Source organism: Chionomys nivalis, chromosome 8 (assembly GCF_950005125.1).
Source record: "Chionomys nivalis chromosome 8, mChiNiv1.1, whole genome shotgun sequence".
NCBI lineage: Eukaryota > Metazoa > Chordata > Mammalia > Rodentia > Cricetidae > Chionomys > Chionomys nivalis.
In genome coordinates this window covers 15146748-15158918 of record NC_080093.1, presented here as the reverse complement: position 1 = coordinate 15158918, position 12171 = coordinate 15146748, and the positions used below count along the sequence as shown (strand labels likewise).

Here is a 12171-nt window from a genome sequence, read left to right as displayed (position 1 = left end):
GATTGGGATGTTTCCTGACTTGAAAGTTAGCAAAAGCAACATTGGTGCCCTTCCCTTTTAATTCCCTGGTGCAGTTCAGCTATGTCTTTATCTGAGCATCTCAGTACATAGTTGAACTTCTTTATCTTAGAAGAGCAGGAGTCAGGCTTTTAGGGAGTGAGCTACATGTTCCAGAATAACAGACTCCAATGCTGTTTGACTTGAAAAACATTTGATCTCTTACATTAACAGCCCATGTCACTGTAACAGCGACTACAGTCAGACTGTTCAGTTTTCTGATATTTAGCCTTGAAATAACCGTTACTGCTGCTCCAAAATACCTGTGTATAAAATTGTACATTGGCTGTCCCCCCAGGACTCGTAAGTAAGCATGGTGATGTGTGTGGTCAGAGGGAGGATATTTTGTTGGCTTTGTTTTAAATAATAACTGACCCTATCTAAAAGATGTTCTTTCTGACCCCAGTAGTGTACTGTATAACTTGTGTACATTTGCAGATCTAGCAACATCTTAAGCAGATTTTTGTTTGTTGCTAATAATATATGTACTATTGGCTATTAATTTGAACCTTTTTATTTTCTTCTCTTAATAATGAGTTTAGGTTCTCAAGCACTTAACCTCAAAGATTGTTTTGTTTCTCCAAGTACAGTTTGCACAGTAGTTGTTGAACATAGGGAAGCAAGACTTTAAGGACTTTAGGTTTGTTAGAATCTAGTACTATTTTGCTTTATTTGGAAATGTTCTGCTCATAATTTCTGTGTTAAATAGTTTGACAGTTAGAATTAGGTTGTGGTATTCAAAGAAAAAAATGATTTGTGAAATCAGGTTGGTTTCCTTTTTCTTTGAGAAAAATCTCTTTTAATGATAGAATGCAGCCTATTTTATTCATGGTGGGACTTGCCTTAATTATTTAATCCCTTCTTTCCTCTATTTCCTAAAGTTTGTTTCCTCATTTTTATTTTTATTATATAATGAAATACTACCAGGCCACCCCAGTACTTCTAACTTAACATAAACACACACATACACACACATACACACACCCTAGCATAAGTGTAAGTGGTTGAAAGGCAACCATCTATCTAGGGAATTGTTCTAAATACTTAAATGTGTCCATGTGTTTTTGACGTGACATATTTGTAATATTTATGAATACAGAAAGCACTTCCTGTGTTAGCTGTAGGTATCAAAGCAGTGTCTTTGAAGACTTTGTGCTGTGCAGATTCTGGCTTGTGAGGTAACGACAAGTGTTTGCCTGCATAGACAATATATTTTTCCCCCTGAGGTCCCCACACACCTAGTTTCCCTCAAGCTCATCATCTCTGTCAGGTTAATCAATAGGCACCGTATGGCAGAGGGTCAGTAATCAGTGTCATCGTGCCTTTAAATCGTGTTGAAAATTTGCTTAAAGCCTGGGCCAATTAACATCGAGATGATGAATGGATGGGAAGATGGGAAGAGCCTGCCGCTCAGGGGCTTTGTGAGGAGGAGATGCTCAGCTGTTGAGCAGCAGACACCAGCGAATAAAATCAGCCATTCATGTGAGCTCAGTCCACCCACTCTTAATGATAATGTCAATCTAGCAAAATATATACACATTGGAGTTGTCATGAGTTCATAAATCAAAGGAGTTTGTCAAAGGCATTCAGATTAACGAGGCAGCAGCAATAACAAGTCAAATTTGCATAGAGAATTGCTTGAATCTCAGTAAATTATGATCCTGTTTTTCATTTGATTATTTGCTAATGTCTCAAGAGGGAGAATGATTATATTAGCATGCAAAATCTCCTCCAGAAGTAGAAATCTGAGGTATAGAAGACCAGCACACTATGACAATTAATCAGTTTCTGCATACTAGCATAAATGCACAAGGCCCAGAAATGAACTTCTTTTTTATTATTATTTCTCCTTGCTACTGATCCAAATGGTTCAGCTTGACAGAGACTTTATATTGCTTTAACAGTGTTCTGAATTGTGCCTGCAGGCAAGACATAGTTATGCAGCTATAACCAACCTATCCATCTGCCAACCAGATTGGAATTCTCCTATCCAGGGCTTCCATTAACCCCCACTGACAGCTCCAAACAGGATTAAGAATTTGGAAGCATAAAAAATAGTTGTTCTTTGCAAACATATACAGTCCCTTTGCATTTTGAGAAAGGCTGCATCTGTAGTATTTTTATAATTAGTGTCAGACAATGTAGCAGGGGGAAAAACCTACTTGGCAGGTTTTTTGACTTCTGTCATAGGGAGTAAGGCAGTACTGATGGCCATTCTCTCCCAGTGAGTGCTTCCCATTCTATCTGGTTCCTACCACTTTTTGGATCTGTACGCTGTTGAAAAATAACACTCCTTGAAAACTTGGACTGGGGCGCTATAGAAGTTTAACGCTGTGTGCAGACTTTGTTTGATGTGGCTGTCGTTTAATAGAGTATGCCAAATGGTAAAGTTGCCAGACAAGCATTGTCTGTGGAACCATGCCAGAAAGGATTATTTCATGAGGACACTTCAGGTCTTCCCTAAAATCAATTCCTTTAATAGGAATTTCCAGTAAGCCTTCTAAATCTATACTTCTTTTATTTATCCCAGGAAGATTAAGATTAATTAAATTTGCTCAAATACACACACAGAGTGCTGGTAAGGTTTTGTGGGGTTTTGTTTGTTTGCTTGGTTTTTTGTTTGTTTTGTTTTGTCTTTGGTGATGGGTCTTACTCTGTAGCACTGGCTGACCTGGAACTCACTGTGTAGACTAGGCTGGCCTTGAACTTTCATTGATCTTCCTGTGTTTGCCTCCCAAGTATAAGGATTATAGGCATTATCAGCATTATCAGGCTGACGCTCCTCTCTCTCTCTCTCTCTCTCTCTCTCTCTCTCTCTCTCTCTCTCTCTCTCTCTCTCTCTGTGTGTGTGTGTGTGTGTGTGATGTCACTTTTCACTAAAGAGTTTTTATTCTTTATGTAGCTAAATTACCTTTTAACCTTGTAACAGAATAACTTCTGTTTTTATAAATTGGAAATCATGTGCATTTGGAGGTTAAAGTTACTGCTAAGTCACAGAACAAGTTAATGGGAAAAAGTATTATTCCAGTTGCTTGCAAAGCTCATTACATAATTTTGCAGCTCGTTATTAGAAATTAGTCTTAGGTTTTTGGTTTTTTTTTTTTTTTTAATGTGTATTTGCCAGTCTACATGATAGTGAACAATTGGGTTTTGACTTTAGGGTTTCTCTGTATAACAGCCCTACTTGTCCTGGAACTAGCTCTTGTAGACCAGGCTGGCCTCGAACTCATAGAGATCTGCCTGCCTCTGCCTCCTTAGTGCTGGGATTAAAGGCATGCAACAACACCACCTGGCTCTGACTTTATTTTTTTAATTGCTTCTTTTAGTGTTTGTGCATATGGGCAAACTTGTGCATGCCATGATGAATAAATATATTGAGGTCAGAGGACAAGGTGTTTTCAGTAGAATAAGATGGAATGGTTATGTTGTTTAACCTCATCTTAAGGATATTGGAGCTTGAATAATTTTCTTATGTTCATAATTGTCAGTCGAGCTACAGTAGAATTAAGGAATCTTTCACTCAGATTCAATGTCATAAAACAAGTTTGTGTGGCATATGAAGAGATTTGTTTGACAAAGGCAGAATATAAACAGTTGAGGGAAGTAACTGGGTATATTATATTTTAGAAGGACTCGAAAGTCAAACTGAAGGGTGTTTGGTTCCAGGAAAGTTTGTGTGTGTGTGTGTGTGTGTGTGTGTGTGTGTGTGTGTGTGTGTGTGTGTGTGTAGGTCAGTGGACAGCTTGAAGAGGTCAGTTCTCTTCTGTTAGAATGTGGAATTGGAAAAAATGGCCGATCTTGGAGGAATTTCACAGCGTAGGTTGAAGGCATATTCATACACAAATATGACATCTGGAGAACTAGAATGTGGCCCAGTGGTAGAACACTTACCTAGCAACCTCCAGCACTAAGAGAGGGTAGAGAGCTTCAACTTATGAGTGTAAGAGATCAAATATGATATCAAGATATATAATATTGAAAAGTGCCAAATTGGAAATCAGTATTCAGAGACATTGATTCCCCCAGGGAATGATAATCACCAACTTTTTTGTAATGGTATTTTAGTTGATACTTGAAATAAGTTTTTTTTTTTAATTGCATTTATTTCATTTTATTCTCTGTGTGTGGAGGCGGGAGGGGGAGTAATGTTTAAAGTCTTATATACCAGGATAGGCATATATTGAGGTCATAGGATAGCTTGCAAGAATTGATTATCATCCTACACCACATAGGTTCCAGGAATTGAACTCAGGTCATCAGTCTTGGTGACAAACATCTTTCACTGGGCCCTCTCATCAAACTTTGAATTAAGATTTTAATAGATCAAAAGATTAGGGAGAAAGGCTACTATTATATTGAGCAAATACAATTAGCAAAAGTGAACCAGGTGTGATGTTACACATTTGTAACTCAAGCACTTGGGAAATGAGAGGAATGAGATTTCAGGGTCATCATTGACTACATACTGAGTGTAGGGTCAGCCTGGACTATATAGAACAAAGTTAAAAAAAAGTTAAAAAAAAAAAAAAGAAAAGAAAAAGCCGGGCGGTGGTGGCGCACGCCTTTAATCCCAGCACTCGGGAGGCAGAGGCAGGCGGATCTCTGTGAGTTCGAGACCAGCCTGGTCTACAGAGCTAGTTCCGGGACAGGCTCCAAAACCACAGAGAAACCCTGTCTTGAAAAACCAAAAAAAAAAGAACAAAGTTGTTTCAGAGAAAAAAAGAGCCAGGTATAGTGACATATACCTATAACCCTGGCAATTCAGGTTGAGGCAGGAGTATTGTCACAAGATAGAGGCTGTTAAATAATGAGGCCCTGTCTGAGAGGAGGTAGGGGCATAGAGGAGGAAGAAGAGTGAAAGGGGGAGCAAAGAGAAAGAAGATAGGGAGAGAAAAGAAAAAAAAGATGCAGGTGGGGAGAAGAAAAGGAATTCTCAGTATCAAAAACACAAGAATGAACAAGTGCGTTCTTATTTTGATGGATGATAAATAATGCTATGCAAATAATGCAATGCTTTGTCAAGTTACACTGGCCAAATTACTAGTGTTGTAATGATTTAAGTTTGGGTCAATTATATAAGTACCAGGGAGCTATAAGAGATTTCTTTTTATTTTTTGAAGCAGAATCTCTCTACTATATAGCTCTGGCTGTGCTGGAACTTGCTATGTAGATAAACTGGTCTGAGTCTATAGATAGCCACCTGCCTCTGCCACCCAAGTGCTAAGATCAAAGGTATGTGCCACCACGCCTGACTTAAAGGGTTTCTGAGTAGCAAAATAACCTTTTTAGCATGGCAGCTCTGACAGTAGTGTGTATGCTGTGTCAGGTACAGACTGAAGCAAAGCTATCAGAGCTTGTCAAAAGTAAATATTGTTGGTCTGGACTAGAGGAGAGGCAGTTGGAATGCAGAAATAGTCTTGAGTATATTAAAATTGAATCAAAGGGGGAAAACTCTACTGGAAACTCAGATGTGCTGAACACAAAAAAAGTAATGGGTAAAATAATGAGTAATGGGAGCTTAAGTATGGGACCAAAAGGAAAGCTGGACCACTGGTGAGGAGCTGGTTATTTGCCAGATTTCTCCACTATAGAGTTACTCTTTTTTTTTTTTTCTTAACTATCTTAGGGGGATACATTTGAAATTAATGGAACAGCCCTACTATTTGTAAAAGGTTCACCTGCTACTTTAGTAGCCCCTAGGTGATTCTCCCCTGTGTCAACTAGTTACTCTTGAGTTTATTGCCTGTAACTTAACTTACTGGAGCAGTTGGGTACTTTTCTTGTTGGGATTCCTTCTCATAGGGTGCAGACAGTAAGTAATTGAACTCTTCTGAGTGTTAGTGGTGAGGTTCCTGAGGACCGCCAAGGTGACCTATTAGGCTCATGTGACAATTTCTTCATCCGTTGTTACTCTCATGTTGGAGTGATTATTCATCTCTAATTTACTGACACTCCACATTTCTCCTTCAATATTAGGCAACAACCAGTTCCTTGCCCCTTATAGCCTAATTACTTAGCATTGCTACCTCTGTTTTATGTAACTGTTGTGCTGGGTTTTTCATTCTGGTTGGCTTTCTTTTAATGGGTTGGCCAAAATAAGTGTTTAGTTAATCTATCAAAAAAGAACTAACTCTGAACAATGTTTACAGGTTTTTCTTCCTTTTTCTCTTCTTAACTGCCTGGTGGTGATGGCACATGCATGCCTTTAATTCCAGTACCCAGGAGGCAGAGGCAGGCGGATCTCTGTGAGTTTGAGGCCAGCCTTCCAGGACAGGCTCCAAAATCACAGAGAAACCGTCTTGAGAAACAAAAACAAACAAAAAAATTCTTCTTAACAATAACACCTAGCCTTTAATCACAACACTCTGGCAGAGACAGGCAAATCTCCACGAATCTTCTACATAGTGAGTTCTAGGCCAGCCAATGCTGCAGAGTGAGACCCTGTCTCAAAAACAGTACCTGGTTTCCTCATTTGTAGTACTCTATAGTCATTAACTCAACTATTTCTCCCTACTCCTTGGGCAGTTTCATTCCTTTCTTTTCTCCCAAAACAGAATATATTTTATGTTGATTTATAGCACAGTGGTGATTAAGTAATAATTTTATACATGTATGAAATTTTCCAGATAAATTCATATTTAGATTCAGGAAATATGTCCTAAATGTAAAAATAAACTCTAGTTAGAATGTGATGATTTTATATAATGTAATAAATTTGTCAGCTGTGAACTGTAATCTTTTACTGTTAATTGAGAATTCAAATAAATGTGATTGGGATTTTCTGTGTTTGTTTTGTAAATGGTTAACATTTGTTGTCCTTGTTTTGTTTGTTAGAGAGGGTCTCATTAGATGAGGCTGGCCTCAAACTTGAAACTCCAGAGAATCTCCTGCCTGTCTTCCAGTGCTGTGGTTAAAGGCATAAGCTACCATACTCAACTGATTTTGAACACTTTTGAATTTGCTTTTAATTTAATTGTTTCTCCTTGGTATATAAAAATCCCATTGACGTTTTAGGATCTTGTAGCTACTATTTGAAGTGATAGTGGCAAATAAATGGACCCTAATCTTAAATCCTAGAGTAAATATTACTTGTGTTAATAAGAACTACACTGCTTTTGTGTAAAAAAGAAAATCAAATGTGAGGTGAGAACAAGAGATTGATCTTTCTAAGAGTTCAGACTAAGTATCAAACAGTCACAGTAGTTGAAGACTGATTACATAAAAGAGAAAATAATAATCATGGCTTAAATTGTCATCAGCTAAATGTGACCTAGGACTTCCTTATCAGCCCAGTGTCAAAGTCTGATAAACTAGACTTCTAGTCAATGTGATTCTTCTGGGTAGTGCTTAAACAGACAGAATACCTCCACCCAGATCCCAACGTGAATTTATTTATATACATGGGCATATGGTTTCCTTTACACGTGTGTATGTCTGTATGTATATAAATCTTCAAATGCATAAATATACATGGTGTTCTCGCTTACAGAATTAGAAATGTAATTCAGTTTACTCCCACAGAATAAGACTGAAGATAATGAGAACTGAATTAAAGCTTACTTTCTTTCACAGAATTCCTCAGAGAGAGAAGACTGTAATAATGGCGAACCCCCTAGGAAGATAATACCAGAGAAGAATTCACTTAGACAGGTATGAAATTCAGTCTTACTTAAAATAAAAAGCTTCCAACAACAAAGCGAAAGACAGGAAACCCTTGACTATCGTTCTTTAAACACTGGAGTTTAAATCAAGAGCCCTGTATTCTGAAGTTGGTCTGGCCATAGCCACCAGTTTCAATCAGGTAACATACTTCAATCATTTAAAAATGTCCTGGACATTGTTCCTTACTTTGTAGGCTTTATTTTGCATCAGGTAGGGTTAATATAATATATTGAGGACTCTGCATTCAAATTGCCCAGTATACAAATCCTGTCTCTTCTATTACTAGCTTTATAGCTATAGCAAATCATTTACCTTTTCTGAGTATCTTAATTTCATCGCCTGAAAAGCTCAAATAAAACTAATTGACTCATTGAGTTAGCCTGAGAATTAAAATAAAATAAAATAAAAATGTCCTGGATGTAGCCGGGCTGTAGTGGCGCATGCCTTTAATCCCAGCACTCGGGAGGCAGAGGCAGGAGAATCTTTTTGAGTTTGTGGCTAGTCTGATCTACAGAGTGAGTTCCAGGACAGCCAGAACTACACAGAGAACCCTTTCTCCAAAAACAAAAGAAAACAAAACAACAACAACAAAAAATGATATTCTGGATGCAAAAGTACAAGGCAGTCTGTATATATAGTAAATATTTAAATTGAAGTAAAGAGGTCTTGTTTAGGCAAGGTGACCTTAAGTACCTTATAGAATGGTCATGAAATAGTTAACATTAATATTTCTCAGTAAAGATTATTTATACATTTTAGTTTTAAATTAAATAGCTCATTAAATAACCCAGGCTAGAAGGCTTGATGTTATAGGCCTCCCACCTCAGCATCCTGAGTCCTGGGATTATAAGCCCGTACCTCATGCCTGGCCAACGTTCATCATACATTTAAATAGTAGTAGTAGTAATAGTAATAACAATAATAATAATACAGTTCTGTAACAAAGGTAGTTTCTTTTAGTTTGAATTTGTATTGTTTTGTTTTTAGAAGTGAAGTCCACTATAGATGGTTACTTTAAAACCTTTTTTGTGGGACTAGAGCTATGGCTCGGTGTTTAAAGTACTTGTTATGAAAACATGAGGACCAGAGTTCAGATCCCCATAACCCATGAGCGTGACAGGCCGCCTGTAATCCAGCACTGTGAAGGCAGAGAGACAGGAGATCCCAGGAGGGAATCTCAATGAATAAGGTGCAGAGTGATTGAGGACCTCTGCATACATGCACACATGCTTGCATAATACACACACACGGGGGAAAAAAGAGAAAACTTTAAACCCCTTTTCCTCAGGCTTCTCTTCCCTGCTTCCCAGAGGTAATGTATTTTACTTGTGAAAATTTGGTCTTAATGATTTTTTTAAAGATCTATTTATTTATTATATAGTGTTCCACCTGAATTTATGCCTGCAGGCCAGAAGAGGGCACCAGATCTTGTTATAGATGATTACAAGCCACCACCATGTAGCTGCTGAGAGTTGAACTCAGGACCTTTGGAAGAGCAGCCAGTGCTCTTAACTGCTGAGCCATCTTTCCAGCCCATGATTTTTTTTTTAATTAAAATATCCAAAGTAGTGACTGAAAACAAGTCCTCACTACTATAACCTGTTAATACTTCATTATTTACTAGAAACAGAATAAGTCATTAATTATAGCTAGAAAATAAGTGTCACAGTCATTTTTAGTATCAAATTGTATAAAATGAGTACCAGCAGTAATACAAATAATTTTAATTTGTTGTGTTTATGGCCTTGTTTTAGGACACAGGAGATCCGTGATATGGTTTTTGATGGATACCCACAATGAACATATTTATTTCATTTAATCCTGTGATAGCCCTGCTGAATTGGTAGATATATGATTTCCAATTTACTGATGAAACTAATGGAAGCTTGAAGAGGTTAGGCTTGATCAGAACTGCTCATTGATTTGGAACTTGTACCTTACTATTTCCAAAAAATTTCTACTTCTGCCTCCAGAGTCCAGTTTTCATAGCTTTAACCTAAAAGGAAAGCACTTGAAAGCATGCCACAATCATTTTCCATTTAGTGTATGTTAACTCTTTTTTTGAATAGGCACTTTCTCATTTTTTTTATAAAAATAATTGTTTTAAATAGAATTGAGTCAATATAGAAAGCTTTCAAAACAAACAAACATTTGATGTTGAAATGATCAGTTTAATTATTTGGAGATAGATACCAGCTCTGTATGCTGAATGATCAGAGCACTATTGAGTAAGGTAAACTTGGAGGTGGAGACTCTCTGCCCACTATACAGAAGCAACTGTCAGAAAACAGTGATGCGACAAAAAGTTTTGGCAACTTTATTTAAGCTAACAAACGAATTTTCACTCTGCAAAGTTATAAATTAATTTTAATAGGCTGATCCAGATGGTCCATTTGGAAAATGGATAGGCTGATCTGTTGAAAATTAAACTAAATTTATCTCTCTCATACTTCAAACTGAAGCAAGAGAGAGAATCGTGCCTATTAAGTCCAGCACATACAGATGGACCAGCAGGTCACACATGGGACTAATCTGATTCATTTTAAAAATAAATGCATACATTATTGAATCATTTTCCTCTTGCAAGATCTGTTGTGTACAGTATTTGAAAGAGATTTAATGTTTTTTCCCCGTTGCTATTTTAGCAGGTTCTCTTCACTCCCTCCACTTTAATTTATTCCCCCCCCCCCATTTTTTCAGAATGATTTTTCTAATATCTGCCATTCAGGGTTGAGATCCAAGCTCTGGAGATTAATTAGGTCATGAGGCTCCCCCCCCCTCCCTTCTTTGTAAAGGGTTTTATCTCCATTCTCTTTGTGAAGAGCATGAACTCAGTGTTCTTGGAAAGAGTAATGGCCTTTAGAATTAGGGAAGTAGGAGATCCTCCTGGGGCCTCGGAGCCTTTTAGCTTCTGGGTGTAAAAACAGCCCCATGAATGCAGATTTGTAAATTTATTGCAGTGCCATCTGGTTTTTTGCTTGAACCAGATTACTGTTGGCTTGTATCTGTCTATTGTGGTGGTCACTCCCTAGGAGCTTGCCCTCTCAATCTTGGGAAAGAGTGATGAATAGCAGGGGTCAATAGAAGCGGGTCACAGGGCAGCTGTCCAGGACTGCCCTGAACTTGATTACCCCACTGCTGTTTTTTTTTTAATCTAGTGCATAATACACAAGCTGTTTAAACTCCTCTTTTTCTCTGTTGCATTTGACAATAAGGAAATGCCATTTGCTATTTTGTTTGCCTATTGTCATGATCTATAGATAAAAAGATGTCAAGGCCAGTCAATCTAAAGTGAGTGTTTGCTTCATGGGGGCCAGTCTCTTCAGTTGAAATTAATACGATTTAAGAAATCTCTTACTCTTAAATATAAAAAATTCATTTGTAATATAACAACCTAATATTGTGATAACTAAACCTTATAGTTTATATCATTTATTCTCAGGCAAAGGCTTGCCACTGTTGATGGGACATGGCCACTAATATTAATTTGAAAAGCTGTTATCACTATAATTCTTAGAGACATTAAAAGAATATTAGAATATTATAAATAACTTAATGCCAAAAATTGACTAGATAAAATGGGCAGATTCTTTGAAAATACAGCTTACAAAGTTAGCACAAGGTAAAAGAAAGTTATGTCTATTAAATATAATATCTAAGTTATCAAAATGTTCATGTGGTTTCACTGGAATTAAAAACCTTTTAAAACAGAAATAATAGCAATCTTGTACTACAAACCCTCTCTTAAAACACAAAAGGAAAGACTCCTTTGGGCCTGTGTTTTAAGACTACCATAATAACACTTTGAAAACTCGGCAGAGAAATTACCAGAAATAGTGAAGGAGAAAGTTGTGAAACAACTCCTTTTGTCATCATTTGGCATTAAGTATGAACTTTTAAAAAGTGCAACATAGATACAATTTTCCTTCTGCTTTTACTCCTAAACTGTGAAGCTATGGAAACCATAACCACTGTTTTATATTTCGTGTGTGATGGGGCGGCCAGAGAAGATAGTGAAAATGTTCTTTACTTTTTGAAAATGTAGCATTACCACATGCATCTCTTGTTTGTTCACATTGGGGCTAATAGGACCTGTCACTTCTCCTTTTCTCAGTAATTGAGTAAATTGACCGCTGCCTAATTCTTCTCCCATCCTCCACCCCTTTTGTGTGTGTGTCCACTTACCATCCTGAGAACGTGGGCAGTGATAAATAAAGCATTGAGTGGAGCGCTCTCAGCTCTTTGAAAGCAGCATGATGCCAGCCCTCTAGTTATATTTCTTTAAGTGTTTACATTTTCCTGTATTCTTTCTCTTGTGTAGCTGGAACCCTGGGGATGCAAAGCCATGAGAGAGGCCAAGAAGCTAACAAAGTAGCTGTCTCCCTTGTTAACTTGTTCCTTTATTCTTTAAAAACAAGATAAAAACCATCTGGCTCAGGGCATTCCATTTTC

At 37.4% G+C, this 12171-nt stretch overlaps 1 protein-coding gene across 8 annotated transcripts in view; it reads left to right on the top strand.

Annotated features, from left to right (window-relative positions):
* Btrc (beta-transducin repeat containing E3 ubiquitin protein ligase) overlaps nt 1-12171 on the top strand; it is a 185438-nt gene that overhangs the window by 96219 nt on the left and 77048 nt on the right. For 6 of the 8 annotated variants that reach the window (XM_057777411.1, XM_057777407.1, XM_057777409.1 and 3 more), the window contains one exon: nt 7630-7707. The exons of the other annotated variants lie outside the window; for them this stretch is intronic. In XM_057777411.1, coding sequence (XP_057633394.1) covers nt 7630-7707 — 78 coding nt within the window. The remainder of the gene's footprint in view (nt 1-7629; nt 7708-12171) is intronic. 8 annotated transcript variants of the gene reach the window in all.